The sequence below is a fragment of the Emys orbicularis genome, chromosome 11, assembly GCF_028017835.1.
Source record: "Emys orbicularis isolate rEmyOrb1 chromosome 11, rEmyOrb1.hap1, whole genome shotgun sequence".
In the NCBI taxonomy this organism is placed as follows: domain Eukaryota; kingdom Metazoa; phylum Chordata; order Testudines; family Emydidae; genus Emys; species Emys orbicularis.
The window spans coordinates 35,485,243-35,499,955 of NC_088693.1; the positions used below are offsets into that span (position 1 = coordinate 35,485,243).

General features: G+C 38.7%; 1 protein-coding gene across 20 annotated transcripts in view; it reads right to left on the bottom strand.

The window, feature by feature from the left end:
- Positions 1–13,367, bottom strand: part of LOC135885537 (sodium channel protein type 2 subunit alpha-like) — a 102,140-nt gene extending 88,773 nt beyond the window's left edge. For 19 of the 20 annotated variants that reach the window (XM_065413298.1, XM_065413306.1, XM_065413299.1 and 16 more), the window contains exons 1-4: positions 13,101–13,367; positions 4,386–4,504; positions 2,211–2,300; positions 462–590 (exon numbers count right to left, since the gene is read on the bottom strand). In XM_065413298.1, the coding sequence (XP_065269370.1) occupies positions 462–590; positions 2,211–2,300; positions 4,386–4,504; positions 13,101–13,367 (605 nt within the window). The remainder of the gene's footprint in view (positions 1–461; positions 591–2,210; positions 2,301–4,385; positions 4,505–13,100) is intronic. The other variant, XM_065413301.1, reaches the window with a different exon arrangement.
- Between the last annotated feature and the right edge of the window lie 1,346 nt (positions 13,368–14,713).

Here is a 14,713-nt window from a genome sequence, read left to right on the forward strand (position 1 = left end):
CTTTCATCAAGACCTCTTTGGTGATTTTAGCAAATAAATTAAGTCAGCAATTTACCTTTCTCTGTAGTTCATCTCGCTTTATTACACACTTATTGTCATCAAGTACATTTACATTTCATTGAAGTGAAACTCACTAATTTTATATTTGAAAAGCTAATAAAGCTAAATCAGTTTAGTGATAGTAGTACGGTGACATGAAGTCAAAGGGATGGCTTCCATTCTGGTGAGCAGAAAGAATGCAGGACATGAAATTAGTGTCCCTTAGTGACTGACATGCCATGCTGGCTCCTGCATTATTTTACATCGAACTATGAATGCTAAAATGAGTGATACATACAATAACTAAACATTACTACCTGGAGGAATTCTATACATTTAAATCAGAGCATGCCTGATAATATGCTATTTGCTGCCACTAATTTCATGCCCTCATAAGCTTAAAAAATGGTTAAACCACTTACGCCATCAAAATGACACTGAAGTCAAGCCAATTCCATGGGTCACGAAGGAAAGTAAAACCTTCTAAACAGAAGCCCCTTGCAAGAATTTTTATAAGCGATTCAAAGGTATAAATTCCAGTGAATGTGTACCTGAGGAAAAGTATCGAAGCAAGAATTACAGACACGGTCTCAGTATGTCTGTTGCTATATATAGTATCATTTTTACAATAGGTTTATATTTTCTAAAATTGAAAAAACAAGAAAACTCTTTTGAATTGAATGGAGAAACCTATAAATTTCATGTGTCTACAAAATTATATGAAGGCAATAATAGTAAAGTAAATGAAATTAGACTTCAACGTGTATATGTTGTGCTGATTTTCTACAGGCTTGATTCAGCCTCCAGTTTGTGCCCACATTTTTACACCTGCAAATAATTACAGGCACAAATATTTATAGGTACATTTTCTAGCACTTACATGGCAGGTTACCTGTTTGCATTCACAAATCATGTAGGTAAGTGTCTATGTACTATAAAAAGTGCACAGAATTGTTTGCAGTGTCAAAATCAGAGCCCTCTTCTGAAAAACTGGTCCTGTAACTTACTATATTAATCACTATAGTATATATACATTTCATAAATAAGTAGAATTTTATCATAATAAAGAATGGCTAGATCTTTTATTGTTCAAGAACAGTCTGAGACCATGTTACCATAAAAGGGATGTGATTTAGTTCATGGATCTCCTGAGATATGCCGAGCTCTTGAAGGATCCACAAGATCATGTATTGTGTGGAGGCCCTTCTGGTCTGTTGTCAGGCTCCAATCAGCCACAAAGACCATGGCTCCTGATGGATTTGTCCTTCTAGGGATCCCCTACTACATCTGTCCCTGGAAGTCCCCAAATGGGGATTCCACAGCGTGGTGAGGCCAGCCAACATGAGTCAATATAGAGATAAATGGGGAGTGAGGAAGGAACTGAAAGTGGTTAAAACCTTATTTAGAGTCTAATAATATATTTTAAAAGAATAATTCATAGCTGTATTATTATTAGCTTAATTGGACTAAATTCTGTCTACACAACCATGAGCCTGTGCAGCAAAGAGAAGCAGACATGCTTCCTGGTGTCTTCACTTCACTAGGAGTCCTGCTAGCACAGGGCAGCATTCCAAATGTCAGGTCAGAACAAAGTACTGCTTTGCTGCTCTTTGAAATCAGGAGCTCATTGCTTATTGTTTTGTGTCTGGTTTCTGGTTTTCCGCTTGTTGTTGTTTTGGGGGAGAGAGGGAGTTTGCCTATTTTGATGGCAGTTTGTGACTTCATGAGGGTGAGAGTCAACCCATACACTTTTTGCCTGACAGCCATACACTCTCAAGCCAGGGTGAATGTCCACATGCACTAAGATGCACTCTGGAGACACAACGACTGGCCTCTCAAATTAAGCACACGCGTGTTTGCATGCATGTTTGCGGTTATCTAGGCTTCTTTTCCTTCTTGCAAATCAGTGCCACTAAGGACAAGATTTAGTCCGTAATATCTCACAGGAAAGCTTCAGCTATTCATCAGACAGAAGGTTGAAGAACAAGGTACTATTTTTAAATCACTTAAATAATTTAAGAGAAAAGGACAGAAAGATATTGATGATCTCATGGAATCTAATCTCTTATGAGTGTAGAAAAGCAAGTTTTCAAGTAAACCTTCTATTAGTGCTTCTTGAATGGATCTACATCAAACTAAAATTGTTGTTCCAATAAGTATGTTTAACTTACTCTACATTCTTTGTCCACTCCGGAGGGTTACTCATGGTCATAAATACACAGTTGGTCAAAATAGTGCACATAATAAGCATGCTGAACAATGTAGACAGAAGTCAAGGAATGTAAGCCATTCGTATATTATATCATCCAAAAGACACAACAGTATTCTAATACCTGGATTAGTAAAATAGGTAGAGTGTAAATATATATACAAGTAATATAATTTATACTAAATAAAACTTTAAAAGTTTGCATGTAATTTCATCTATCTTAATTAACACACCATCCAGCACAGTGGTTCTGTATTGTGAAACAATGTATTTATCTTTCAATTCTATTAGGCTGTGGATTTAAATGAAATCCACAACATCCTTAGGTATGAAAAAATATGAAATAAGTATAGTTTTTTTCTTGATCTGAACACAATACAGACTGGGACAGGATGTTATCTTTATCTTCCCATATGTTTGTATAGCACCTAAAACAATATGGACTAATCCTGATTTAGACTTCAGATGCTAATGTAATATATGAACTTCATACCCTCCTATCTCAATGCCTGTACTTTGACCCATCAACCTTTTACCCCCAATCGGGGATACTGCAGATTATGTATTCCTTATGCCACCTGATCTTAAACCAAACTTTGCACCCTTGATAATCTGTATGTTATTCCCTGATAACCAGAAACTTCTATGCTCAAACTCTGTTCACTATTTTTTTTAACATCATCTTAATAACATTTTTAAAACAATAAAATAACAACAACAACAACAAAATAACAGCCTACAATTTACTCACATGTGTAGTCCCATCTAAAACCAGTAGGATTACTGATGAGGTCTACTCACATGAGTTAGGACTCACATGAAACTAGCTACTTGCATGTACATTGGTTGTGTTTTCTTCAACATTTGCACTGTTGTTCAGTTGAAGTCACAGATATCAATAGGGCTGCATGGAAGCTCATTGCAGGATTGGAGCATGAATTTTAATTGCATAAATATACTACTTAATATAATATTTCAGTGGATTGCACTTTCTTAACTGGATTAAAGTGAATTTGCAGTCATAAAAAAGAATTTATAATACTCTATGGACTATGGTTATTTTACACTCCCCTAATATTACAAGGCTCTGAGTGATCTGAGACATTTGTAAAATTGGGTTGTAAGTGTGCATGCTTTACTTGTATTTTACCATTCCATTTTCTGATGCTGACTATTTTCTTACAGTGTAAATGACCAATGACTGATGTCAGGTACTATAAACATACTGTAGCTGCAAACATGAACCTGGCCTTTAGTTTATTGTTTAAAGCTGCAGTTCTGCATTAAGATACATTAATGTTGAGCCTTATGTGTGTGTGGAGCCAATGGGACTCTGCACAGGCCCAGGGGTCAAAGCTAGCAGATCATGATGCAGGAGGATGTGTAGAGCCTAAGTTGTTACTCTAATAATTGACAGGTTTCAGAGTGGTAGCCGTGTTAGTCTGTATCAGCAAAAACAACGAGGAGTCCTTGTGGCACCTCAGAGACAAACAAATTTATTTGGGCATAAGCTTTTGTGGGCTAGAACCCACTTCATCAGATGCATGGAGTGGAAAATACAGGAGCAGGTATAAATACATGAAAAGATGTGAGTTGCCTTACCAAGTGTGAGGTCACCTGTATTTTCCACTCCATGCATCTGATGAAGTGGTCTAATAATTGAAAATATCTTCCTTTTCTCTGATTCTGATCACTTATGCAGCACCTTCTCACCTAATGAAAAAAACAATACCAATGTGCCCATACAAATAGCTCTTTACTTATGTAAGTATTCCTCTAAAGTGAATTAGTGTCATCAGATTTAATGGGAGTATTTGCATGAGTAACAGGATTCTGCATGGATGCAGGAGTCTTCCCACATAGAGCTCATTGAAGGAGAAAGGCCTAAATTTGTATCTAAAACCAAATATTTAAAATCTGACAGTAGTGGGTGATTCAGTGATGAATTCTGTGGTTTGGGATGAGCTGCATACTGCAGTTGTGACACTGATGCTTTTTAAGAGTGATTGGAGTATGTTCAGTGAATGTATGTACAGACATAAGGGCATTTATTTGTATATTTAAATGAAAAATGTTATTTCAGTAATGATACTTTTTAAAACAGTCACATTTAAAATTAACCACTTGAAAAGGATATGAATGTACCAAAATCTTAATAGCAATTTTTCTAACGGGGTTGAGAGGAGTTAAAATGTACAAGGCAGATGTGGCACTGAATCGGAAAATTGTCTTTCCTTTATTCAGTACTATGAAAGTCTGGAAAAAAAGAATATACAATGAAAGTACAGTGTACATAGCATTTTCAACTCTGGCACTTTGTTCCCCCCCTTGGATTTCAATGGAAGACAAGGGAACTGTCCACCTTGTAGGACTGAGCCTTTAGAAATGAAAGTCCTATTCTGTTCATCACCTGTGGCAAGTAAAGGTCGGATTTCTAAGGAAACAGCTGATTTAAGTTATCCAATGTTAATTTTCTAATGTTCTAAAATTTGTGTTATAGAAATTTTAATGGGATCAGGATTCAACGCATATAGTATCAATGGGATTTTTGTCATCAATGTTAATGGCAGCAGAATATGGCCTTTCATCACTAAAATAAACATGTATTTTTATTTAATTTATATTACACATTTTCAGACATATAAAGACAATTTATAACAATAAAATCAAGTATTTAAGTAAAATCAAGGTTACAAATAAAATCAAATACATTATATTGCACTCAAACATGAACAACATCTAAATCAGGTGTAGGCAACCTGTGGCACGTGTGCCGAAGGCGGCACGCAAGCTGATTTTCAGTGGTACTCACACTGCCTGAGTCCTGGCCACCGGTCCGGGGGACTCTGCATTTTAATTTAATTTTAAATGAAGCTTCTTAAACATTTTAAAAACCTTATTTACTTTACATACAACAATAGTTTAATTATATATTATAGACTTATAGAAAGAGACCTTCTAAAAATGTTAAAATGTATTACTGGCATGCGAAACCTTAAATTAGAGTGAATAAATGAAGACTCGGCACACCACTTCTGAAAGATTGCCGACCCCTGATCTAAATGCTAAGGGCAAATTCTAATATACTAATTGTAGCTTAGCAGTATCTTCCTCCACAAATGGGGCTACTTGTAAAGTACTGTATTCATTGTGACTAAAGGTATGAGAATCTGACCCTAAATAATTTAAATATAATTAGAAAATCACTGTATTTTGAGTTTAGATTTTAAATAACAGTAGTATCAATTATATGAATTTCCTGAATCGGTACGTCCATAGGCAAATGAAGGGAATAACAAAAATGCCAGCTGACATCAGTCCCAGCAGCCTGAGACCATGAAAGAGATCCAAAAGGACAAACTCTGTTCTCAGTTATAGCAGTGCTACCTTACTGACTTTGTCTGTGAACATTCAGTTTTGTGTATTTATTGTCATTTACATGTTGGCTTAAAGGACACACAGTCAGTGTTTTCCAAATTGTGCCTTTCCTGTAGGTGGTCCTCTTCTAGATTTTTGTCATTTCTATTCCAAATGTGTAGGTGTTTGGGATTCACTTTGATCTTTGGTCCTTCCTGGAACTTCTTCAGGGCATTACTACAGTTCCTTTCAGTCTTTGTCAAATCCCTTGACTCTGCTTTGTAATATCACAATAGAGTCTTTGTTACGCTCTCAGCAGAGCTATCTAATATCACTGCTTTCTAAGTTGCTCTGCACTCTGTAAAAACTAGTATGTAATTAGAGATGCTGCCATCTCCCTAACTTCCTCACTCCCACAAGGTCTCCTCTCTGGTGGGAGGTAAACTGGACCCCACTTTGGTGGGGGAGAAACCAAGCCAAGGAAGCTGCCCTTTCCCCAAGGACGCTGCCCTTCCCCCAAGGACACTGGTCTGGTACATATAGTGGGGAAATCAGGCTGTGAAAGACCACCCACATGATGTGTCTGTTGTTAGGAGGGAGTCATGCTGACACAGACTGCCTCCCACTCCCAGGACTGACTTTCTGTCAGTGTTGGTGCGAAAATACTGCCCATCTTAAGGTCATTGCTGCAGCAGAGTCAGTTGCCAGATTCCAATTCATACACTATTTTCTCCTGATTGCAACAACCTCTATGATTAAAAGTACTTTCTGCTAATTAGATAAGTGATAGCAACAGGAAAAGGGATGAGTAATTCTCATTAGTCACTTATGATGTCCATTCTTCTTTTGTTCAAAGAATCAAGCTGCTAGACATTTAAGAACAGATGCCATTTGTAGTAAACAGAGTCTGAAGTTTACTCATTACCGCTAATGGGTTAGCTAGTCCCTGACTAGTTTGTCTTTTTTAACCTTTGTATCCTACATCCTTGTCCCCACATGATGTTTTGAGTTCACTGATGATCAAAAATTAGCTTTAAGTTTGTTGAGGGTGTCCACTACCAGCTTTTAGCAGAAGATTGGGTGGGTTTTTTTAAACACTTTGGCTGTAGAATAATACAGGAAATAAGACTAGCGGTAAAATGCACATAATGCAAAAACCTTTTAATTGAAAATACCGCACAAAACCGAGCTGCTGCTATCATATCCAAAAATGAAAAAAAAGAAAAGCTATTCTCTACCCTACACTTGTATTTCTTTGAGTTGCCTAATGACCCTAATATATTAGCTATGTACTCTCTTTCCACATTAATTAACTACACAAGTGCAATTTATTTCATCTTCATTAGTAAGTGATGGGTTTTGTAATCACATATTGGAATCTACTTTACTTTCCACTCAAGTTAATTTTTAATATTGAACTTGGAGCTGTAATTTAAAAAAAAAAATACCAGTGCTGCTAAGGAAAGCAACTCTAACTACAGTAGACCAGCAATGTTAGCATCATGTGATTATTCCAATGAACAAAATAAGGGGCTGTTTACCTTTTCATTTCCTCCTTCTGTTACAGGTCTGTGAAGTTCAGACCTCCCACAATCACCAATTTAGTATGATGCCCCTGCTGAAAGAGTTACATATAGTCCAAAGCCTCCTCTAGAAGTTCTCTACCAACAATTTTTCTCCTATACTCATATTTTTGTAAAGTCCTCTTTTTGCTATTCAACTTATAGTATGGTACAATATAGGAAAAAGGGGCCGTATCTTACCTCTGTGAGCTATCTACAGTTTTGCCAACTTCAAGCATTTAAAAATTATAATTCAAATTGCCATAAAAACATATTGGCTTAAAATGCATAAGTATTTTTTAGATATTTAGATCATTTGTAGTGTCTTCTTTATCTGCCTTCTGATTTTTTTAGTGGGAAGCTGCCCACTGCTCCCCAGCCTATTGTATGGCTGTGCCGAAAGAATGACAGGAGACATTAGATATGGGTTTAATCAGTCCACAACTTTATTATTAGACAGATGTCTGGGACTAACCCAGCGGATAAAATGTGTGCAGTGCAGGTGCAAAATTTATGTCCCTCCAGCAGATTCACTGCTGGGTCCTTACCACTTCCAGCCAATTCCAGGGGCGCTTTCACCAGCTCTCCCCTCCCTCCCCCCGTTTTCATCCAAGTCCCTCCAGCAATTCCCTTGCCGGGACCTTACCGACCACCTCCGCTCGTAGGAGGGGTTAAGATAGACTATAATGATGGGGGGTTGGCTCCCTGCTGTACCAACCATAGGAGTCCCCAACTGCCCCCGGCTTGCTCAATTACCAAGCACCTCTCCTTAATTCCTTTTCCAAGCCATTTTTTTGTTCTTTTGTTCTTTTGTGCCTTTAATTTATGGAGTACCTGCACTGAACATCCGCTATACAGTTAAATAAAGAGTTGCGACATATGGCCTACCGCCCGTCATGCTATGCATGAACAGCGCCTACCTGAACCTGCTGCGAGGAAGGCGAAACCCCCCCCCCCTTACCTGGCCAATATGGTGGTAAGGGAAAAATTCCTTCCCAGCCCCCCTTAGTGGGGCAGCTAGCATAATGCCCACAGCAGATATAGCTAAACACCCAGCTACTAGGGGGGAAGCTGTTCTAGACTTGATTTTAACAAATAGGGAGGAACTCGTTGAGAATTTGAAAGTAGAAGGCAGCTTGGGTGAAAGTGATCATGAAATCATAGAGTTTGCAATTCTAAGGAAGGGTAGAAGGGAGAACAGCAAAATAGAGACAATGGATTTCAGGAAGGCGGATTTTGGTAAGCTCAGAGAGCTGATAGGTAAGGTCCCATGGGAATCAAGACTGAGGGGAAAAACAACTGAGAAGAGTTGGCAGTTTTTCAAAGGGACACTATTAAGGGCCCAAAAGCAAGCTATTCCGCTGGTTAGCAAAGATAGAAAATGTGGCAAAAGACCACCTTGGCTTAACCACGAGATCTTGCATGATCTAAAAAATAAAAAGGAGTCATATAAAAAATGGAAACTAGGACAGATTACAAAGGATGAATATAGGCAAACAACACAGGAATGCAGGGGCAAGATTAGAAAGGCAAAGGCACAAAATGAGCTCAAACTAGCTACGGGAATAAAGGGAAACAAGAAGACTTTTTATCAATACATTAGAAGCAAGAGGAAGACCAAAGACAGGGTAAGCCCACTGCTTAGTGAAGAGGGAGAAACAGTAACAGGAAACTTGGAAATGGCAGAGATGCTTAATGACTTCTTTGTTTCGGTCTTCACCAAGAAGTCTGAAGGAATGCCTAACATAGTGAATGCTAATGGGAAGGGGGTAGGTTTAGCAGATAAAATAAAAAAAGAACAAGTTAAAAATCACTTAGAAAAGTTAGATGCCTGCAAGTCACCAGGGCCTGATGAAATGCATCCTAGAATACTCAAGGAGCTAATAGAGGAGGTATCTGAGCCTCTAGCTATTATCTTTGGAAAATCATGGGAGACAGGAGAGATTCCAGAAGACTGGAAAAGGGCAAATATAGTGCCCATCTATAAAAAGGGAAATAAAAACAACCCAGGAAACTACAGACCAGTTAGTTTAACTTCTGTGCCAGGGAAGATAATGGAGCAAGTAATTAAGGAAATCATCTGCAAACACTTGGAAGGTGGTAAGGTGATAGGGAACAGCCAGCATGGATTTGTAAAGAACAAATCATGTCAAACCAATCTGATAGCTTTCTTCGATAGGATAACGAGTCTTGTGGATAAGGGAGAAGCTGTGGATGTGGTATACCTAGACTTTAGTAAGGCATTTGATATGGTCTCGCATGATATTCTTATCGATAAACTAGGCAAATACAATTTAGATGGGGCTACTATAAGGTGGGTGCATAACTGGCTGGATAACCGTACTCAGAGAGTTGTTATTAATGGTTCCCAATCCTGCTGGAAAGGCATAACGAGTGGGGTTCCGCAGGGGTCTGTTTTGGGACCGGCTCTGTTCAATATCTTCATTAACGACTTAGATATTGGCATAGAAGGTACGCTTATTAAGTTTGCGGATGATACCAAACTGGGAGGGATTGCAACTGCTTTGGAGGACAGGGTCATAATTCAAAATGATCTGGACAAATTTGGAGAAATGGTCTGAGTTAAACGGGATGAAGTTTAACAAAGACAAATGCAAAGTGCTCCACTTAGGAAGAAAAAATCAGTTTCACACATACAGAATGGGAAGAGACTGTCTAGGAAGGAGTACGGCAGAAAGGGATCTAGGGGTTATAGTGGACCACAAGCTAAATATGAGTCAACAGTGTGATGCTGTTGCAAAAAAAGCAATCATGATTCTGGGATGTATTAACAGGTGTGTTGTGATCAAGACACGAGAAGTCATTCTTCCGCTCTACTCTGCTCTGGTTAGGCCTCAGCTGGAGTATTGTGTCCAGTTTTGGGCACCGCATTTCAAGAAAGATGTGGAGAAATTGGAAAGGGTCCAGAGAAGAGCAACAAGAATGATTAAAGGTCTTGAGAACATGACCTATGAAGGAAGACTGAAAGAATTGGGTTTGTTTAGTTTGGAAAAGGGAAGACTGAGAGGGGACATGATAGCAGTTTTCAGGTATCTAAAAGGGTATCATAAGGAGGAGGGAGAAAACTTGTTCACCTTAGCCTCTGAGGATAGAACAAGAAGCAATGGGCTTAAACTGCAGCAAGGGAGGTCTAGGTTGGACATTAGGGAAAAGTTCCTAACTGTCAGGGTGGTTAAACACTGGAATAAATTGCCTAGGGAGGTTGTGGAATCTCCATCACTGGAGATATTTAAGAGTAGGTTAGATAAATGTCTATCAGGGATGGTCTAGACAGTATTTGGTCCTGCCATGCGGGCAGGGGACTGGACTCGATGACCTCTCAAGGTCCCTTCCAGTCCTAGAATCTATGAATCTATGAATCTATATTTGTGACCTAATTAGGGAGGGTGGGTGGGTGCTGCCCAGCCTGTGCTGAGTAAAGAAGGGAGGGGCCAGGCCCAGCTGACCTTTTTAAACCCCTCATTCCTAGGTGGTGAGTCATCCACCACGCTGACTGCTCTTCCAGCAGCTTTACGTCTTCCCTCCTCCCCCAAGCCAGAAAGCATTACCTTCTCCCGGCCAGCCAGCCAAACTCCTCCCTGCTCAAGTGCAGGATGGCGATTAGTCAGTCACCTTCCTGTATCCATTGCTGCCAACTCTTGCAAGTTTATCTTACAGGTCTTACAGTATTGTTTGTTTGTGGGTTTTTTAAGTTTCAAATAATTTCACAGTACTTGGCTTCACACTCAGCAAATTTCCTGTATACAAAGTGGCCACCACTCGAGTTGGGCAAAATTTTTTGGATGATTCATTTTTTTCACTTCAGCAGGTTACATAGGCTGCTTGAACACTATTTCATTTAATTCAAATGATTGTAATAGCTTATAGTAGATGTTAGCCTTAATATAGTCATACATTCAAATTTAGTTTTAAATAGATTTATTTTAGAAAGAAAAATGTATTTAATTAAAAATCAGATTTAAATTAAAAAATCTGATTTTTTAAATCATCAGTTTTTATCTACCCTGAAAGCAGCAGATGCTGCATTGTACCCTTCTCCTTACTTGCAGGTATGCAGTCAGAAAGGAAATGTTGGATGGAGCAGTAGTGGGGCAGGGAGGAGTCAGGCGTAGAAAAGCCAATGTGTAGGATGATAAGAGAACAGAGTACCAGCCTGTGGAGAGAAGTTGGTTAGGGCAGCAGCAAGGCTTGTTTGTGAAGGAGAGGTTCAGTCATACCATGGAAAGACAGAGCTGTGGGGGAAGTGGAAAAGCAGGGAAGAGGGTTTACGGGAAGGGAGTGCAAAAAAAAAAGTCTAAGCGGGAGGGACAGCAGAAAAGAAAGAGACAACTTGGGGTCAGAGGGCGAAATGAAGAGGACAGAGGCAATATTGAAGAGAAACAGAATGAGGAGGGAATGGGAAAGAGAAAAGAAAGGAGAGCAGAGAAAGAAAACAAAGAAAATGCTGAAGATAAAAACAGACTGGCTGGATCAAAATATGTCTTTTAGAAAGAGAGAGCTTAAAAGAAAAAAGAAAAATGAAAACCCTGAAAATAAATTTAAGAGAAAAAAAGGACACTGAAAAAAGTTGATGTTTCATGGCTTGAGAATATAATAAGACAAAGGAAAGGTGAAAAAACATAGTCACACCAAGGTGATTGTTTGCTTACTTGTCCATTTCTCCCACATACATCTTTGTACCTGTTGCACATGGTCCCTTATGCATGGAACACCCTTACTAAACTAGTCTTCAAAGCCACAAAACTCTTCTTCAAATTCTTCCTCAAGACTCAACTTCACTGTGATGCCTATAGGAGGTTTCCTCCATTCAGTATTTTGATTCTGTTCTTTAATGGTTGTTGGCTATTTACAATCAAAATTCAGAAGTTTTCCCAGACTTTTAGCCAGCTGAATCAGTCCCCTCTTTTACTAAGTGGTGTTTGTTATCAAAAGCAGAGTCAAAGTGGAGCTATCAGCTTCCTTTGGAGATGGTCAGGATATTCATTTACCAGATCCTAGGATGTATGGTGCTACATAAGGTAAAGTGTATAGTAAGTTAAAGGGATGGCCTGCATGAGTAAGGGGTTGCAGAATCAGATCTTAGGTGAAGATGGAGAAAATAATAGGAGGAGATGACAACACAGGAAGGAGTCAGAGAAGGGTACTGTCAGGGTGAGGACAATATGATTATGCAGTTGGTTGGGGCTGGAGTGTGCTTCTTGTGGGTTACAAACTCTTTTTCAAATATAAATACATTATCTGCTATGGAACTGCTACTTTATATCCACAGCCTTATCCGCTTATTTGTCCACTTCTCCCACAAGCATCTTTGAACCCTTTGCACACTGCCTCTTATGCATAGAACACCCTTCCTGAACTAGCCTTCAAAGCCATAAAACTCTCCTGCATATCCCAACTTTACTATGATGTCTACCACAAACTGCCAGTTGAAGATTGGCTGGCACTACCCTGTAACCTACAACCTTCTCCATCCCAGAATCTGTTTTCAACAATCTTCAGGCCAATTTTGTGCCACATACCTTGTGTCAATCAGGCATAATTCAGTTATAGCCTGTGGGGTTACAGCAGTATAGAAGTGGCATAAATCAGATTGGAGTCAGGCCAATAGGCTTTCAGTATAGTGTTGTGGTTTGATTGCTCTAAAGATACAGTGATTAAACTCTTAACCTCTATCATTAATAGTTGATAGAATAATGCTACTCTGTATAGAAGATTACTCTCCAGTAATTTTTCCAAGTATTAAATGCTGAAAGGTACAATTAGATTAAAGGATCAGATATATTATAATGAAAATAACATAATGCATTTACTTTCACAGAGGGAGAGAGAGAATAGGGAAAAAAATTCAATTGCTCTAGAGAATTTTACCTGTCAACAGAGGCATCCAAACAGCAGTCTTAATAAACACTCACTTTTTTATTGATATAATATGGGTCCAGGTCCTCCAAGGGCTCGGACACCATTCCTGGAGGTATGTCACCATAAATAAATGGCAGAGTCTTTCCTGCTTCCAAGTCACTATTTGGCTTTGGGCCATCTTCATCATCGTTGTCTGTAGGATCTTGTTTGGGTTTTTTAGCTTTTTCTTCTGCAGCACGCTTTTCAATAGCTGCGAGAGATTCTCTAGTAAAATAGCAGAAGCTGTCAGGTCCTGGTGGTACCAGCAATGCCTGTGCCATCTTTTCATCATGCAAATTTAATTACGTTTAGCCTCTTGCATAAGAATGTCCTACAAAAGAAAATGCAAACAAGTTAGGAAAAATAGTGAAGGAAAAAAACCCACTACATCTGGTTATTTAATACCACACCTAGCAAATACAAATTTATGCTCACTATAACAATAAATGCTGATAATTTAAATGCCCAAGTAGTTACATCTCATATATTTTACCAAACTGATACCACTCTGTGAACCAAACCTCTGAGCCTTTTAGATGAGAGAAAATAGGAATTTTGATCAGGGCCAGCCAGGAGCAGAATGGTGCTCCTAACTTCTGGTCTGGGAGTTGCTGCAGCATTAACTAATTTTAAAAAGACTTTGAAGATCTTCTTATTTGCTAAAGATTGGGGGAAATTTTAATAGTTATTTTTAACAGAGGAAAAAGAGAATGATTATACATATTTAGTTTTTACTGTTTGGTATATTTTAATAGACATCATATAAATGTGAAATATTATTTTAAACATTGAGTGAATTTTAGTGCTAGAAAAGAGGACAAAAGACTCAATTATCTGTCCATCCACAAAAGGCGCACATCTAACAAGGTGGAAAAAGCTACTGCATTGCCAACACAAGTACTCCTCACATTTGGTGTGGTTACAATGCATAGCAAAACAAAGCAAGAGGTACCATCAATATTACATTGGTATAATGCAAAAAACAGAATGGGGACTCCTGGTGATAAGCTGCAGCAGATGGTAGAGTAATATAAAAATGGAGAGAACTTTTCTCAAGGAAAAGGCTGGACAACCATGAAAGGTAAAGTAACAACGGAGTCACAGAGATTCTGGAGAGGGCAGAAGACATTGATACCGGGGGGAAATGGTTAAGGCAGACTGTGAATTCAGCAAGCAACCGAGTAACATGCAGCTATGCTGAAACTTTTATTCTTTTAAGATTTTTTCATGCTGGGATACAAGGATGTGGCCTTTGCTGATATCTGCTAGAAACAGCCTGACCAAGACACCTGCTTCATATTAATATACCCAGCAATAATAAGGATCCTGTAGTCAAATCCACACCTTATTTCCATTGAAAAGGGGAAGCTGAAAATTACTTCAACAGGCTTTCTCTGGAGACTGAGAATTGAGCTGCCACATTTGCCAGATAGCTGTTTGAGACTCCCATGGGCCTTGCTGGCTGAGCAACACTTTTCTGCCACACCTTACAGGTTTGAGCACTTGTCACTTGAGTCTGTTGACCTAGGTGCCTTTTCCTTACAATTGGTCTTAAAAAAAACATGGTTCTTCTTAGGATCGTTATTGGAACAATAAACGATTGTTTATTTGATTAGGTTGTTTTCAT